Source organism: Gossypium arboreum, chromosome 6 (assembly GCF_025698485.1).
Source record: "Gossypium arboreum isolate Shixiya-1 chromosome 6, ASM2569848v2, whole genome shotgun sequence".
NCBI classification, from domain to species: Eukaryota; Viridiplantae; Streptophyta; class Magnoliopsida; order Malvales; family Malvaceae; genus Gossypium; species Gossypium arboreum.
This window is the reverse complement of record NC_069075.1, coordinates 137624565-137641539: the sequence shown is the minus strand read 5'-3', so window position 1 is coordinate 137641539 and position 16975 is coordinate 137624565. Positions and strand designations below refer to the sequence as shown.

At 34.1% G+C, this 16975-nt stretch overlaps 1 protein-coding gene across 2 annotated transcripts; it reads left to right on the top strand.

Annotated features, from left to right (window-relative positions):
* Positions 1–14023: 14023 nt before the first annotated feature.
* Positions 14024–15458, top strand: LOC108484372 (uncharacterized). Of its 2 annotated transcripts, XM_017788140.2 has the most exons (3): positions 14024–14230; positions 14587–14738; positions 15073–15458. In XM_017788140.2, the coding sequence occupies exons 2-3, from the start codon at positions 14643–14645 to the stop codon at positions 15205–15207; spliced, it is 231 nt and encodes a 76-aa protein (XP_017643629.1). In that variant the 5' UTR covers positions 14024–14230; positions 14587–14642; the 3' UTR covers positions 15208–15458. The 2 variants fall into 2 exon arrangements, with proteins under 2 accessions (XP_017643629.1, XP_052885170.1); XM_053029210.1 differs by lacking the exon at positions 14024–14230 and having other exon boundaries at positions 14427–14738.
* The last annotated feature ends 1517 nt before the right edge of the window (positions 15459–16975 follow it).

The following is a 16975-nucleotide window of genomic DNA, read 5'->3' as shown; positions in this document are numbered from 1 at the left end:
TTAGCGCTTCTCCATTTCTTGCCTCCTGTGCTTATGATCTGGCTTGAAACCCAAACCAAAACGATCCTTCTTCTCACTCAATTTTGGGATTTGAACCCCTCCTTGCAACTGTCTTCCTAGCCCTTTTCCTGGCAATGCTCCCTTCCCTATCATCATTTGTAGGGCCATCCTCGTGGCTCTAGACATTTTGGGTGCCAGCACCTCACCTCCTTCCAAAATGAAGGTGGCATCAATGATTTCTAAAGAGCAGAAAGAACACTCGATAGCCTCTTCATTGGCCTCAACATAAGGGGCCTTGCTGATGACTGCTGCTATGATATCCTCCTCCGCGTTAATGGTTATTAAGCGTCCATCTGTCACTAACTTCAATTTTTGGTGCAATGAAGAGGGCACCGCTCCTGCCGAGTGTATCCATGGTCTCCCTAATAAACAATTATAGGAGGGCTTGATATCCATCACCAAGAAATCAACTTCATATGTATTCGGTCCAATCTCTAGAGGGATGTCAATTCGTCCCTTCACTTTCCTTTCAGTTCTATCAAAGGCTCTCACCACATTGTGACATGTCTTCATATGCGAACTGTCAATGGGTAATCTGTTTAATATGGATAATGGAAGGATGTTCAAAGCAGACCCATTATCAACAAGTACACTTGGAAGTGTGTATCCTTTGCACTGAGTAGTGATGTGCAAGGCTTTGGTTGACCCTATGCCCCAGGTGGAATTTCATCATCATTAAAACATATGAAATTGTCAGCACTGATGTTGTTTACTAACCGGTCCAGCTTGTTAACGGATATGTAATGGGTGACATATGTTATGTTAAGCACCTTTAACAACGTATCCCGATGCACCTCAGAACTCAGGAGTAGGGCTAATATTGATATACGCGCCAACTGCTTACACAACTGCTCGACCACGCTATACTCGCTATGTTTTAGGAACTTTAGAAACTCCTTAGCTTCTTCCTCCTTTACCGGCTCATTGATGAGTACTTCGGTCTCTTTCTCCCTTTCAACCTCAACATCTTTTGTCTTTGCGGGCTCCACTCTGATGTTCCCCCCGTCATAACGTTTCCCACTTCGTGTATGGGAACCTTCATTTTGCATGCCTCTGGCCGCGCTGGCTATACTCTCCCCCTCAAGTATTGTTATACTGCAGTCATAGCTCCATGGTACCCTCTTGTCATCCTTGTAAGAGAAAGGATTGGGTTTATGGATGATGATTTGGGCCCAATTTGCGGCCCCACCCCATTATTCCCTGGCAAAGAAATAATAATTCTTGGTTGGTTGGTTCTTTGTCGTTCATTCTCCAGCACACAAATTTGTCCTTCACAAGAACTTCCCTCAGAAACCTGTAGTTCTTTGTTAACCATAAGGCCTTGTACCATGGCCTTGAACTCTTCACAATTTTGGATCATATAACCTACCTCTCCATGAAATTCAAAATGGTTCTCTATTCCTTTACTTCCTTTTCTAGAGGCCAACATATCTCTCTTCACCATCTCCTCTCATATTACTTTCATAGGTGTCTTCACCTCAGCAATATCTTCCTTGATTTTTCCTTTCTTTGTTTCATTGATGGAATTCACTCCTTGATTGCCATGATCTGGTAACAGATTTCCAGTATTAGGAGTACTATCGAATTTCACAACCCCCATCTTAATAAGCCTCTCCACAACCTTCTTGAATCCGGTGCAGTTTTCAATTGAATGCCCCGGTATTCCTGCGTGATATTCGCACTTAGCATTTGCATCATACCATTTGGGGAATGGTGGCTGCAGTGGTTTCAAGTGAAATGGAGCGATGGCATGTACATCGTATAAGCTTTGATAAAACTCACGATACGTCACAGGGATAGGCGTAAATTGTATCATCTCCGAATTCTGTCTTGTACTCGATTCCTGTCTTTAAGTGCTTTGTTGCTCAGCTTTGGGTTGACCAGTAACTGCTCTCGAGTTGAGGCTATTCACCTCGTTGTCCTTTCTCCTTGGGGTCAACCTTTTAGCCGCTTCCCCTTCGATCTTACCGCCCCTCACGGCATTCTCAATCATCTCACCTGCCATAACTATATCCGTGAAACTCTTCGTGGTACTTCCAATCATATGAGTGATGAATGACGCCTTCCAAGTATTAATAAATAACATGGTGGTCTCCTTTTCCAACAATGGTGGTTGTACTTGCATCGCCACCTCCCTCCATCGTTGTGCATATTGCCTAAAACTTTCATTAGGCTTTTTCTCCATATTTTGAAGTGTGATCCTATCTGGCGTCATATCAGTCACATGGTTGTACTGTTGCATGAAGGCTTGTGCCAGATCTGTCCATGAACTGATTCTTGCACGGCTCAACTGATTGTACCATCTGGCCACTGCTCCTACTAAACTGTTTTGAAAACAATGGATCAATAATTGATCATTGTTCACATATCCAGTCATCGTCCTACAAAACATTGTTATGTGTTAAATTTATGAGGAAGCACCAAATCTGGGACCAAACTTAAGTGTTGGGCATCAATCCCATGATATTTCCAGTGCCTTCTAAAACCCTAAACTTCTTCTCTAACCACCTGCAACGATCTTCCAATTGTTTTGCAAATTCAGTTGCCATTCTTTCATTCTCCGTCAAATCTAAATCAGGAGTGATAGGGTTGATCGAGCTATCACCCAAATTATTTCCCAACCCAGATGGGAAATTTATGGGGATTCTAACATCAACTGGCCCATGTTGAGGCCTCACGGTGACAGATGGTCTTCTAGGAGGTGCCCCGGTTTACAGTGGCACATGAGGCGGAGTAAAACCCGGAGGAGGACCTTCATTCTCCTCTTCAGTGATCGCCATGAGAGCTTTTCCTTTATCAATGGCTCTCAGCAACTAAGCCATTTCAGCCATCATGTTCCTCTGAGCCTCTAGCATTTGTTCCCTCATTTCATTCTGTATTTTGGCCAACTGCTCTTGCATTTGGTCTTGCATATCTTTTTGTAATTGCTCGAACCTTTGATCCATACTCTTAGTTTTTGTGCGAGTGTCGTAAGGATGTGTGATTTTTAGATTTTCTTTTCTACCTTCGGAAGTAAACTTTAACTAATCAGGGTCTTTCTATAACTTTGAATGCAAACGATATGATGAAATGCCATGAGATGCAAATGCATGAATGCAAAAAGGAGATCGATTCAGGTTCAACTTCATTTAGAAAATTTTATTTAGAAAAAAAATATCTTTACATATAAGAGGATTACAAATACACTTTCGCCCTAAGGCCCAAAGCTTTAACTCTACCTAATAAAAGGGCTAACTCTCGTCCTATATCCGATGATGATGAATACATAAGACTCAATACATCAGCTCGAACTGCCAAGTCTTGCACATATTCAGCGACCTCTCGAATCTGGGCCATGGCCTCACCAATGACATGATCCCTTTCTCTGACTTGTCCCCTAGCCTGATGAAGCTCTCCCTTCAGATAATCTTCTTGCGCCTCGAGCTGCTCAACCCAGAGTTCACCGTCATGTAATGCCACTTCCAAATCCTCAACCTTGCTTTTTAGCTCCTTTAACTCGGCCGGAGAGTTATGGTTTTGGTGCCAACGTAAGGATCTTCCAAGCTCAATTACCCTAGTCTTCAACCCTTTATTCTTTTCCTCTAATGCCAAATTCTGCATCTGTATCTCTTGGAACTTCCTCCCCCAATACTCAGCTCTAGCCTTTTCCTCTTGGACCTCTTTCTGCAACTAATCTGAAGATCCTCCTACTCTCGCCCTCCTCAAGGATACTTTTGCCCTTTTGTAATGTTCCTTTAGATTATCTCGATCTTCCTCAATCTTCCTCTTTTCTTTCCTTTCTTTCTCGACCTCTATTTTTTGAACCTCGACGTCCAAACTCAAGTACATCTTTTCTTCTTCAAGCTTTGCTATCCTCTTCTCGAACTCCAAGTTCTTTCTCTCGAACTCCTGCTTCATAATTTCTAACTCTGAGGGCCTTACTTGCCAATATTCCTCTATCGGTCGAGCTCCTTCCACGCTTGGCTTAGGGATGTTATCGTTAACCCTTCTACCTCTCCATTCAACGTATTTCCGTGTGGTTGCAGGGCTAATAGCTACTCCTTTCAACCGACAAGTCTTTTTCCAAGCACTAGAAACTTCACTAACCTTCCTCTTGTAATCGGCTCATCTGTATACAAACTCACTTTGAGCCAACCCTTGAGTCACTGGTACGAACTGTCTCAATCCATGTTGCCTCAGCACGAGCAATGGCACCCCAAATTCCTAGCAGGGGGACCCAATCAAAACTGCTGCATCGGTAAAGAACTTCACCAAGAATCATCCATGGAGCCCTCCACTCGACATCTTTAGACTGAATGTTCTAAAGTAGCACTACCTAATTTTTTTCTAGAACATCAACTCTCCTAGTTGAAGCTACTATGTCTTTCAACGGTGAATAATCCTCGAAGAAGACCCGACAAACCACCCTATCTATCAACCGAAAATGATCAGAGAACCAAGCCAAAAGTAATCGAGCACACCCTATAAACACCGCCAACTGACCCTCCTACATGCACCTAAAGACCTGAATGTTTCTGCCAAAATTGCAGGGACAGAAGTGACTTTTTTACGGAGTCGATGAAAAAGATCCGTGGTTGCCTCATCCACATATCCCAAAGCCCTAGGGAAAACCATTAATCCATACAAACTTAAGGCAAAAACATCTACCTTCTTCGTCTCGTCAGGGTGTGTCAGAATCAAATCTTTCAAAGCGTCCCACGAAATGCACTTGCACTCACCTTTCTCTTTAATTCGGGCCGCGGCCCACTGTTCGCTCATCCCCGTAATAATCATCAGTTTCTTCCAAAAGGTAGGGACACAAGCAGCTCAAGAATAGATCCTATCGTTTTGAAACTTGAGACAATGAAGCAAGGCATTGTACTCCTCCATAGTAGGTACCAAGTCTACTTCCCCAAAAGTGAAACAATTGTACGCTGGGTTCCAAAACTGAACAAGGGCTCGAAATAAGTGCTCGTCTACCTGAACATCAAGCAAGTAAGGTAAGTCTCCATAATTATCGTAGAATAACTGCTTGGTCTTTTTGCCCCACTAATCCCAAATCTCCTTAAGCTCTTGGAGATTATTCTGCGTGACACTAATACGAGTGTAATCTGACAGCTCTGACACGTATCCCACAGCTATACTATCTCCCTTTTCTAGTTGAGTTTGCTCAGACCATCTATGGACGTTGGTGTTGCCTTCCACTCTATCAAGAAGTCCGTTCTCCATAATAAAACTTCCTAACTTAGAAACTGACCGTGAATCGATACCTTTCAAATGCAACATGACATGCACAAAAAGAAAAGAGATAGTCAGTATCACATGATATCAATAAATTTTAGCGATAATTCATAAGGGTAATATCTAAAGTTTAAACCTAACTAAGTTGGGCTCTTACGATTTTTCGATATGAAGTTGGTTCTAAAGTTTGCAGTACCCAAACCAGCAGATTCCTCGATTTTCACCCATTATAGGCTTATTTGAATCGAGTTCAGTTCGGGGGAATACATTTCCCTATGGCTACATGGAGATGAAAATCTCACGAAACCATAAGTACGGATGTATTCTGAAAGTGATCCACTATCCTGCACGGAGGTGAAAACCTCACGAAGGCGTAGTTTCTCACTCTCACTTAAGGGTATGACCACAACAGTCATGCAAATGCAATGTGTATCAGAATATAGCAACACATGCAATAATACAAACACATGCAATGCAAAGAGTATTAAATTTTAGAATTTTTAATTTCCGACACTAAGACAGGAGATAATCAATTACACAAATTGATTCTCTTATTGGTCCCCAGTGGAGTCGCCAAGCTGTCGAGACCATTTTTAAATCGAGTTTTAGGAAAATGGGAATCGACTTTAAAATGAAAATAGGAGTCGCCACCAATCTTTTTAGGTGTGATTGGATCACCTTTAAAACATTTTGTTTTAAAATCATCAGTTTTGGTCTACGAAATCAGAAAACGGGTTCGGGAGCCGGTTACATACGAGGAAGGGTTAGCACCCTCGTAACGCCCAAAAATTAGTACCTAATTGATTATCAAGCGTCTTTAATGTCGTAAACTCAAAAATTTTAAGATGTAGTCCTCTTTAAAATATTTTAGTTTTGAAAATTAGGGTTTACTCGTATCAAAGTATTGACACTAAGTTAGCTTTTTTTGAAATACCTATCTCGAAACATCAAAACGCCATATCCAATAAGTTAGGACATATTGCTTTGAAATTCCAAGACAGTTGCTTGCATTTAGAAAACCTTTAAAAACTTAGAAGGGTACTTGATTATTCGAACTTAACGAGAAAAGAAGCAACCCAATAAGTTAGGGCACTACTTTTCTCGAAATTCCCAAACACCAAGCATTGCCTTTATACTTTTTAGAAAACTTTGGAATTTTATTTTTAATTAATGCATGAGAAATCACATTATCATTATGGAATAGAATATTGAATAATAAGTGAATAAAACATACATTTAAACGATACAATAGCAATAATACAAATATCATATACTAGATACATACATGTTTAAAATTACATAACATCATATATACAAAGATACACATAACTTATATTGAAGATGGATAAGCCAAACATACAAACATACATAGTAATAATTAAGAAATGATGCATTTACACAATTAAAAGAAATATACTATCAATGTACATGTTCATAAAATATAACATTAAATAATAATTATAAGATAACATTTAATACATAAAATATATATAAAATATATAAAAGAATTAGTATATATAAAAATATAAAATAAAATGAGTAATTGTTAATGAAATATACTTATAATACCAAAAAAATGGTATTTAATAATTTAAAAATAGCATCTTATATACAATATATAATATATAATAACAAAAGAATAATTATTATAAAATAAAATATATTTGTGTTTTAAGAAAAATAATATATAAAATAGAAAGTATATAAAATAATTTACAAAATAATTACATAATAAATAAAAATATCACATAAAAAATAATTAATAATGAAGTATATATGTAATATGAGTTAAAATATAATTTAATAATGATAACTTACAAATTTTGAAATTATAAATAATATAATGAGTAATATAAAACATATATATAATATGATAGATAATATATAAAAAATATATAATAAATTTTATTTAATAAAATATAAAATATATAGGAAAATAATATATGATAAAAGATTTTAAATGTATAAATGGTATTTTTAATAATAATAAATAAATTATAAAAATAAAATAATAAAATTTAAAAATAATAAAGAAAGGGTTAAAATTGAATTTAAATAAAATTATAAGGCTAAGTCGCCAAATAATATAAATTCTGGGCCTAATTTGCAAAAGTAAAAAAAACAACAAATGACTCATTGGGCAAATTGCCCTAATCCTGAACGACGCGGTTTCCCATAATGTAATCTAAGAACTGTTGGGACTAAATTGCAACAATTATAAAATATTAGGGTCAAATTAAATAATAAAATAGAACCAAATTGAAAATTCAGAAAACACAGGAGGATCAATTGGGCAATTTGCCCATTTTCCAAAAAACACGCGGATCCTCCCCGAGTCACGGGTCAACGCGCGGATCCTATGCTTTAAAATGACACCGTTTTAGGCTTATTGACTTAAGCCTAAACGGCACCGTTCCTCATAGGCTATATAAGTCAAAATCTAACCTAAAAATCATTTAGAAACCTGATTTAAAAAAAAAACTAAAAGAAACCCTCTGAAAATCCCCCAGCCCTCTGAGCTCCGGCCCTAGGCCGATCTGCTCCGTTCATCGGTCCTCCGTGCCCATCCTCACGCGCCGTCGCCGACTCCGTCATACACGGCGGTCGAGATCTGAAATACTTTGTTTTTCTCAAACAATCTAGAAGGTATATTTCTTTCCTCTATTTTGATGTATTATATGCAAGTTATTTACAATAAAGTAAAAGAGAATAAAAAGTAGAGTAAGAACAATCGATCACCTTCGTTTCTCGCAAAATATTTCTGATATATTATTGCAAAGGTTTGGTGTACAATGATTTCGTGATGTGTTTCTCTATCTCTTTTGTGTATACTCTCTGTTTCTATCTAGGTGTATTTGCCCTCTGTCTCCCTGTCTTTTTCTCTGTATATCTATGTGTATTCGCCCCCCTTTTTCCAAATGAAAGGGAAGGCTTTATAGCCTTAATCCTGTACATATTCTGGGAAAGAAATCTCTGATTTTTTTCTATTTTTTGTCCACTGTATCTTTGACCGTGATCTGCTGAGATTCTTTTTAGTTTCCTTTTTCTTGCTCTATGTATCTGCTGTGTTTCCTTTTCTGCTTCGTGTCCTTTGTCTTGTCTTGCAGGTATTTGCGAGAAATTCGACGGTGGCAAAGGCTTGACGATGGTCCACTGGTGGCGTTGATCTCGGCGTGACTCGGAGCCTTAGGATTGTGGCATTGCTGGAGAGTAGCTGGAATGACGCGTCTGTTGGGATGGCTTCTGGAATCTTCTGCTTGCGGCGCGAGGAGAAAGAGAGGCAGAAACCCTAGGGTTTCATACCTCGGTGTAACGGTTTGGGCCAGTTGGGCCACTTTAGTCTTGGGTCCATTTGGGTCTGTTGTAATGGGTCTTAGGAGTAAGATTTTAGAAATGGGCCAGTAATGTAACGGGTTTGGGTCTACTGAGTTGTAACCGGGCATAAGGTTTAGGCCAATTGGTTTTGGGTCTACTGGTTAGTGGGCCAATGTAAATGGACTGTTACATGGACTGTTTTAAAAATAATTATTTATTTATTTATTTATTTGGTTTACAGCCCGATCAAATTTGGGCTACTACACTACCCATCTAGTTGGAAATTAAGGATGCTATCTTGGCTGGTTGAATGTCGATTTTAAACCATTAGTACTAAGGCATGAACAGTGACAAATTATCGTCCACAATTAATGTACCTAGGTTTATATGCTAAAGGCATGTAGCCCAATGCATGATAATTTGGTTATGAATAATCACTTAATTGTGCTTGATCTTGGAACACAAATCAAAATTTTAAATAGTATCAGGATTAATTTAATTCGATGGAATGTCTCTGACCATACTGGACTTTCATAAAACTTTGTCTTTATGATGCTTCTTGACAATGGAGAAGCATACAAGATGTAGGCACATTCTAAAGACATGGTCGTGCACATTTGTTCCATCGATGGTATAGATGTAATCACATTATCTACAAGCAACATCCACACTAAATGCAAAAAAAATAAATTAATATATTTAAATTCGTTCCTACAATTTTTGTATTAATTAAATACAAATAATCATGCAATTTATCTTTTCATATGCGTGCAGATTGATTCATCGTTCTAATATGTTGTATGGTTTGAATTATCAGTCATGTGAATATATTAAATGTAACATACAATTATGAAGAATTTACAATGTGATACCTCTAATAATATATGCTTATATTTTTACCTTCTAATAAGAGAAAAAGTGTGTGAAAGAATTGAGAGCGATATTTGCAAGAAAATTAAGCAACGCTAAAAGTGGTGCTAAAAGTAGTGCCAACTGTTTTAGGAGCTGCTAAAGAACAAAGATGATCACAATGATATGTTTACGCAGTTTGATTTCTTTATGTCTACAGGGTCTTGTCTAAAGCGATAGTCCATTATCTTAACACACCGTACACTAAGTAATTACAAATTCTAACACTTACCAAATTAACAACATCAATTTTACACCTAAGATCTAAATCTCTTCTTTAAGTTTTCTCCTTGAAAACTTATGCTAAAAACCTAGTAACTCACTTATTTTCACACTTAATGCACTCTTAATTACAAGTTCTTTACTGAACAAATAAGTGCTAAATCTCTCGGTATAGAACCTATACAAATCTAAAGTATTTAAACTACTTTTGATTTGTCACTGTTGGAATATGCCCAAAGACCAATAGATGATTTAATCACATACTTGTTCACTTAGTTTATTTATAAAAGGCATTGTTATTATTATTTCAATTTCTATTTGTGTTTATTAAATAGATTGTTTAATAATAAAGTCATAAGATTAATATGATTATTCTCAAATGTCCTTAGTCAAGTATTATTGTGGCTTGGATAAAAATAATGCATTAAGACAGATATGTAGATGATAAATTACAAAGTATTGTTATTGACATAGGGATGTCAAAGTCAATGCATAAGTACATATTAGAGAACAACAGATTGAACTGACCCACCATGATAATATTTCTTAGATTATTATGTAATAATAGTCACAACATTTCTCATAGTTATAACTATATGTTAGATCCTTAAACTTGAGATCGTCAATATTCTAATATCGTGAGTCATATGCTTTGACACAATCAAACATCTTCAGTAAAAGGTTGTACTATAAAGACTAATGTTGTGTGTGTCACAATATATGTAGTGGGATGTGAGTGATTAAGATAGGATTTGTCACTCCTACATAATGAGAGAAATATCTCTAGCCTCTTGATCGAGTGATGTTAGAAATGCATAATCATGCTCAAATTAGTTGATATGAGATATCACACTATTTGTGTATCTTAATCTACTTGAGGATCAAGAAATAAGATATTGGGCTATAAAGTGTGACTATTCCATGACTTGTGTTCAATCTAGATATAAATGGCAAAGAGATATACTACATAATAATGTTATCGTAGAAGATCCTATCGAACCACGGTTTCTGTAACTTGGGTAGTAATGATGATTGCTAAATGTCATTATATGTTTGTAACATTAGAATTATATATTTTTAATGTTTCTGCTAACGTTATAAGATTCTATAGGTCACACCCTTTGTTGGGACTAAAGCTGTTCATGGGTCGGGCCGAGCCCAACCAAAATTGTAGGCCCGTTTGCTAGGCCCGACCTCGCCTGAAAAATAGGCCTAAGATTTTATCCAAGCCCAAACCGGATAAAAATGCTAAAACCCAGGCCTAGACCGTCCCGCCCATGTTAAATTTTTTATATTTTTATATTATTTTTAAATATATAAAATACATCAAAATACTAAAAATATTAAAATAAATATCTTCCAACAAATTGAAAATAAATTTTAAAAATATGTATACTTATAACTTTAAGATAGATTCAACTTAACAAGCAAATGTCTCTAAAATAATAACATAATTAACAATAAAACGAGTGTTATACAATATCTAAACAATATGACAAAATTGTAGCAACATAATAGTGAAATTGTAGCAAAATAGGGAGAAAATAAGATTAAAACAACAAAAAAGTAGCAGACTTTTTGTCCTTTTGTGAATTCGGGCTAGGCATGTCTTACCTAAGGCCTGGCTTATTTTTTTAACGGACATTATTTTTTTGCCTAAACCTATTTTTTGAGCTTATATTTTTACCCAAACCCTTTCACTTTTTAAACGAGCCTTCGGGCCGGACTGGGTGGCCCAACTCATGAACAGGTCTAGTTGGGATTATCAAAATGCAAATTAAAGTTAGGATTATGTTTAACATGTCACAAGAGGTAAATTGATTATAGAAAAGTTATAATAAATAATTTAATTTGACAATACTAAAATTAAACATGATATGTGTACATATTTGTTGCAGATATGCATGGGGTTCGATTAAAATAATGTGAAATATATTTCATATATTTTAATGCGATAAATTTATTTTATTGAATTTTATTAAAAACTATTTTAATAAAATTTGATTTTATTTTGAAATAAATTTGATATCCCTTATGGAAAGGAGTATATCACATTTTGGTAATACATCGTAATATTCCTAAGGCTTAAATTTCCATTCAAAACAGTTTTAAATAAATGGAAGGATTAATCCCAACTTTAGGGTTACCAAAATTAAAACTAGCAACAAAATTTGTTCTCCCCAGAAAAGTTCTATGAAATTTTACTGATAAAAATCTTTCAAGTAGATTACGTAGAGGCTAAGATTTTGACATAGACAACGGGCTATTATAGATAGATTGCACACATCTAAAATATTGGCAAAGACGATAGCACAAAAAAATTATTGACAAAAAATTCTAACTCTAAATATGACAAATTATGAAGGTGAACAACTCCAGATAGTGGTGGACACTACTCATCACACTCTTCAAAATTGTCTCAATACCATGTTAAGGGCAAATGATAGGTAGTATCTTTGGTAATCGATACCATACCACACTTGTAAATCATAAGGAGTCCAATTATTTCAGTAGTAGGAGCTTTAAACGCCATACATAACGCTTTTGAATAGGCATGCCAAAATAGTGTACTTTTAACTATAAGTTGTGGTTCTAACGAAATCATCTAACAATTGGAGATACAATTATCAAGATCTTTGTTTCTAGACATTTCCAGAATTAGTATATATGCCTTTGTTCAGTTAGAGGAGAGGATGTAAGTTTTAGTATTTTGATGAATCTCATCTGCAATTACATTTTATAAAAGTTTGTGAATTGATTTTCCAATCATAATACTCATTTGGTTCCTACCGTATCCTTATTTTTTTAAGAATGCACCCAACGATTTAACGAGTAATTTTGGAAAACGAATTAACTAGGTTTTGTTATTGATAGGGATGAGTAAAATTTGATTCGATTTGAAAAACTCGATAAAAAATTTAAATTTTGAATTAAATAGTTCGAGTTATTTGAGTTAATCAAGTTATTCGAATCAACTCGAATAAAAAATTAAGTTTTTCGGTTTAACTCGAATATAAATTATACAATTCGAGTTATCCGAAAATCCGAATAAGAAAAGACAAAACTACGTAGTTTTGATAAATGTTTACTTTATTAAAAGTTAAAATTCAAAATAATTAAGTTAAAAAGTAAAACTTCGTCGTTTTGATAAATGTTTACTCATTAAGTTAAAAGACTAAATCATTATATTATTCATGTAGTTAAATAATCTTGTACTTCATCTACTAGTTAAATAATCGCTCCATCTAAACATAACATTAAGTATAAATAATAGGATTCGTTAACTCGACTCGATTCGATTCGATTCGAAAAAATTTCAAATTGAGTTCGGTTGCTAAAATAGGATTTGTCAACTCGACTAATTCGAAAATTTTTGACTCGATTCAACTCGACTCAATCGAATACTCACCCCTAGTTATTGGTAAACCGTTTGTTGGAAGGCATATTAGTAGAGCTACATCTTCTATGTCTAAAATCACAAAACAACCTTAGTTTGAAAAATAATTATTTTGAAAAATAAAATAAAACTCAATACCAATTGTGTATATTTTAAAAAAATATTTATTCAAACAAATTAATTAAAAACAATATTGAAGATAAAATATGCTTGAATGCATTGAATCTACATCCTCTTATAATGATAATAATATTAATACCAATTGAACTAAGATTCATTCAACAAAATTTAAAAATTTTATTTTATGGTAGAATTAAAAGTAACAAACGAAATAAAATTATAATTTTTTTTCAAAATAACCTCTTTAAATAAAATTTTGAATATAGAATTTGATTTACACCTCTTTTAAAACTTTTTAAAATTTTAAAATTCTCAATTATTTTACGTAAATGCATTTTAAAATTTTAAAAACTTTAGATACAAATAAAAAAATCGCCTTGCCTTGTCTCATTTCGTTGTCATTTCTATTAATGACTAGTTTATCATTGAAGTTAGAAATTACTTTTAAAAGTATCATAAAAAATTGAAATGCTTTCAAAAGATGGTTTTGAAAAATAAAATAATTATTTTAAGCACGATATTGTGAAGTTAAAATATATATTTAAATGATATTAAAATTCATTAACATTACAATATATATATATATATTTATGTAATATATAAAGTTTTTTTTGAATATGACTGATATTGTGGCACAAGGCTCAAGACAAAAAGATTGAGAAAACTCAGCACAGCTGTAATAGGAAAAAGCAAAGCACACAAAATCAACTAAAGGTACAGTAACATGAAACGACAAACAACAAAGAAAATAACACAGCTGTCAACATAAACAAAATAATAAAAGCACCTAGGGACAATCAAACTCAACAAGAAAAAGAAACGCCCAAAGCCAAGCAGCAAAATCATTCAAGCAATATCAGCCGACCATCTTCTTCAACTTCTGAGAGAGAAAAAAGATTAGTAAAGAAGAAGAACGGGAGCTTTGAATCCGATTTAGAGATTCATCGAACCTTTTCCATTATTCAAAGCGCATCAAGGGAAACTATGGTAACTCTGGTTTCAGTCCAAAATATCCTTCATATGTAATATATAAAATTAAATGATAATAAAATAAGAGAATGATCCATTTAAATCGATGTAAAATTAAGGTAGGGTTACATCTTTTCATATTTATTTGTACATTTAATTTTTAATAATTTAAATATTAAATTTATAAATATAATTATATTTGTAATGCATATAAATTTTAGAACCAATTTATATCTTTATCTTATTAATCTAAAAATTGTATTTATTAATATTCATAACGATGTAACTAGATCTCTAATCTAATAAGATAATCTATTAAGTAGAAAGGAAAGCACGTTGTTATGTTTATGCTGAACGGTGGCGTTTAACACCAGACCAGTGTAAATTAAACGAGTTTTTCCGTTTGGGGAAAGAGAAAGGAAAAAGGAAAATGAGAGCGGAAGAAGAACAGAGAAAGCAAGAGAACGAACAACCAACCAATAATCCAATTACTGTATCCCAATTCCTCGCTTGGAAGCGCCAAAAGGTATCTCCTTCTTTTCCCTCTCTGTCTCTATTTTTCCTGTATTTAATCTTTAATTTTTCTTTCTAATGATTTAATGCCAATTAGGGTTTTACGTATTTTCCACTTTCTTATTATGTGTTGAATTTAATTTCCAGTTTATGCCCCAAAACTAATGGAACTAAGCATTGGATAATTTCGATTTAATATTATATTAAAATTTTTGGGGCAGCAGAGTCCTAAAAAGAAACTAAATTGTCCAGTTTTCTTAATTTTTGTTCAATTACTTCCCTTTTCATATCGGTTGTTCGAACTCAGTTTAGGTTTTTTTCATGTTACAATTCATGTCATTTTGCAGGATGCAGAAACATCAGCTAAGAAAGCTGAGGCAGCTAGAAAGCGTGCTGAAGATATAGCAGCCGGAACCGTGCAAATGAACGGACGGGAGCTTTTCTTACATGAACCTTGGGTTTTTGATAACTCCCAATATTAAGTTAGTTTCAAGGAATGACCATGAAACATTGATTTCAGTAGGTGATACTGCATAGATGCTCTGCCTCTTGAGTTCCCGGTCTTAAATGTCTGTTTATTCAAGAGAAAGTAAAATAAGTCCTATTGGAAAAACAGGTAATTTCTAGGTTTCCGGTTACAGTGTCGACAATGTATTAAATCATTTTACTCTTTCCCCTTTGTTGATGCTTAGACTACCTGGATCAATTTATTATTGCCATATTGTTCGATGAACTCTTTTTTGTTACTGTTTTATGGATTTAGCATTTGATTGCCATGTTCATGTATATTGTGGTTTTTTTATATTTTATTTAGGGTTGTCATGACTAGCTTTTATACTAAATAAAATAATAATAAAAGAATAATCTTGATGCATACAAAGGAATTTCTTATGACAACTTTCCTCTGGATTCAATTCTAATTCTGCGTGCAATCGATATAGATTTCTTAGTCCATACTTGAAAACAGGTCTCATTTCAAATTCTTGTTCGGCTAAAGTATGAAGTTGTCCCTGCAAACACAGAAATAGGCAGTAGATAAATGCGGTTAGATTAGCAGGGTTGGGTTGATTGGTGCTAGCATATGTTATTGCAGGCAGTTGTAGGATTCAGGGCAAGAAAGAATAGGTGATGAGGTCTAATTTGTGAAGCAGGATAATCAAAGCTTACAGCATTTGGTGATACAATTATGCATGAAAACTTTGATTGTAAATACTTGTATGTTTTTTAGAAGGTGATACTCCGCCATGACTTAACTGCATTGCTATCGTAATGTGAATAAAGGGTACCATGCCTTAATAATATAAGTTCGGTAAACTGAATGCCCCCGAATTGGATATGGGCGAGTTCATAAATTAGAAGCTACCTGGTTGGTTCATAACAGTCTCTTCTTTTCGGGTCTTGTTTAGCATAGCTTCAATGCACTTATGGTCTGTTTAGCTAGGGGAATTTGGTTTGCTCCATAGAGAGGGTAGATTAGAGTTCATAATGTCTGTATGATGGATAGAATGGCTAGAAAGTGCTGCCCTAGAACCCTATTGATATTGAGGAATGTTATATGGTTAATTTCTCTTAACCTTCGTATCTAATTGTTTTGGTTAGTATTTGATATACCATCAATGGAATTCAATTTCATGAACAGGATTCAAATACTGTTATGTTTTTCTAATACGTAGCTTTTACTTGTGTAATCTATTATGATGTATCAAATAATTTTCAAAAAAATTTAAAAATAATACGTAGTTTTGGTCAGACTTGAAATTGATTTGAATTAATTATTTACAATATGATTTAAGTTTATACTCAAATTTTTAACCGGCTCCACCTAACATATTAACACGTCTCTCAGCCAATGTGTGTGGAATTGACATAAGCATGGGTTATTGTACACATTATGGATAATAGAGCTAGAAATGATTTTAAAGTAAAACATCATTTTTATTATCTTATTTATTTGGTTGGATTATTATTAAAATTTAGGTTTAATATATTATTTAGTATTTAAATTTCACAATTTTTAATGTGGTGTTTGTGTTATTTTTTATTGTGGTGCATGTATTTGACAAAACTTGTATATTTTGATACCAAAAGGAATAAGTTTTAACATTTTAATGTTTAATTCGAGTTTTAGGATTGATTTGATGAAACTTCATAATTAATAATAATATTAGTATTAACTTTTATCAAATCCAAATTATATTTAACAGTACACACAATTAAATAAATTCACAATTAATATTAAATTTATTTTAT

What these genes read in the sequence shown, in the direction of transcription:
- LOC108484372 (XM_017788140.2), top strand. Translation starts at nt 14,643, where the DNA reads ATGAGAGCGGAAGAAGAACAGAGAAAGCAAGAGAACGAACAACCAACC. An exon ending in TCGCTTGGAAGCGCCAAAAG is followed by an intron (nt 14,739 to 15,072) that starts GTATCTCCTTCT and finishes GTCATTTTGCAG; the next exon opens with GATGCAGAAACATCAGCTAA.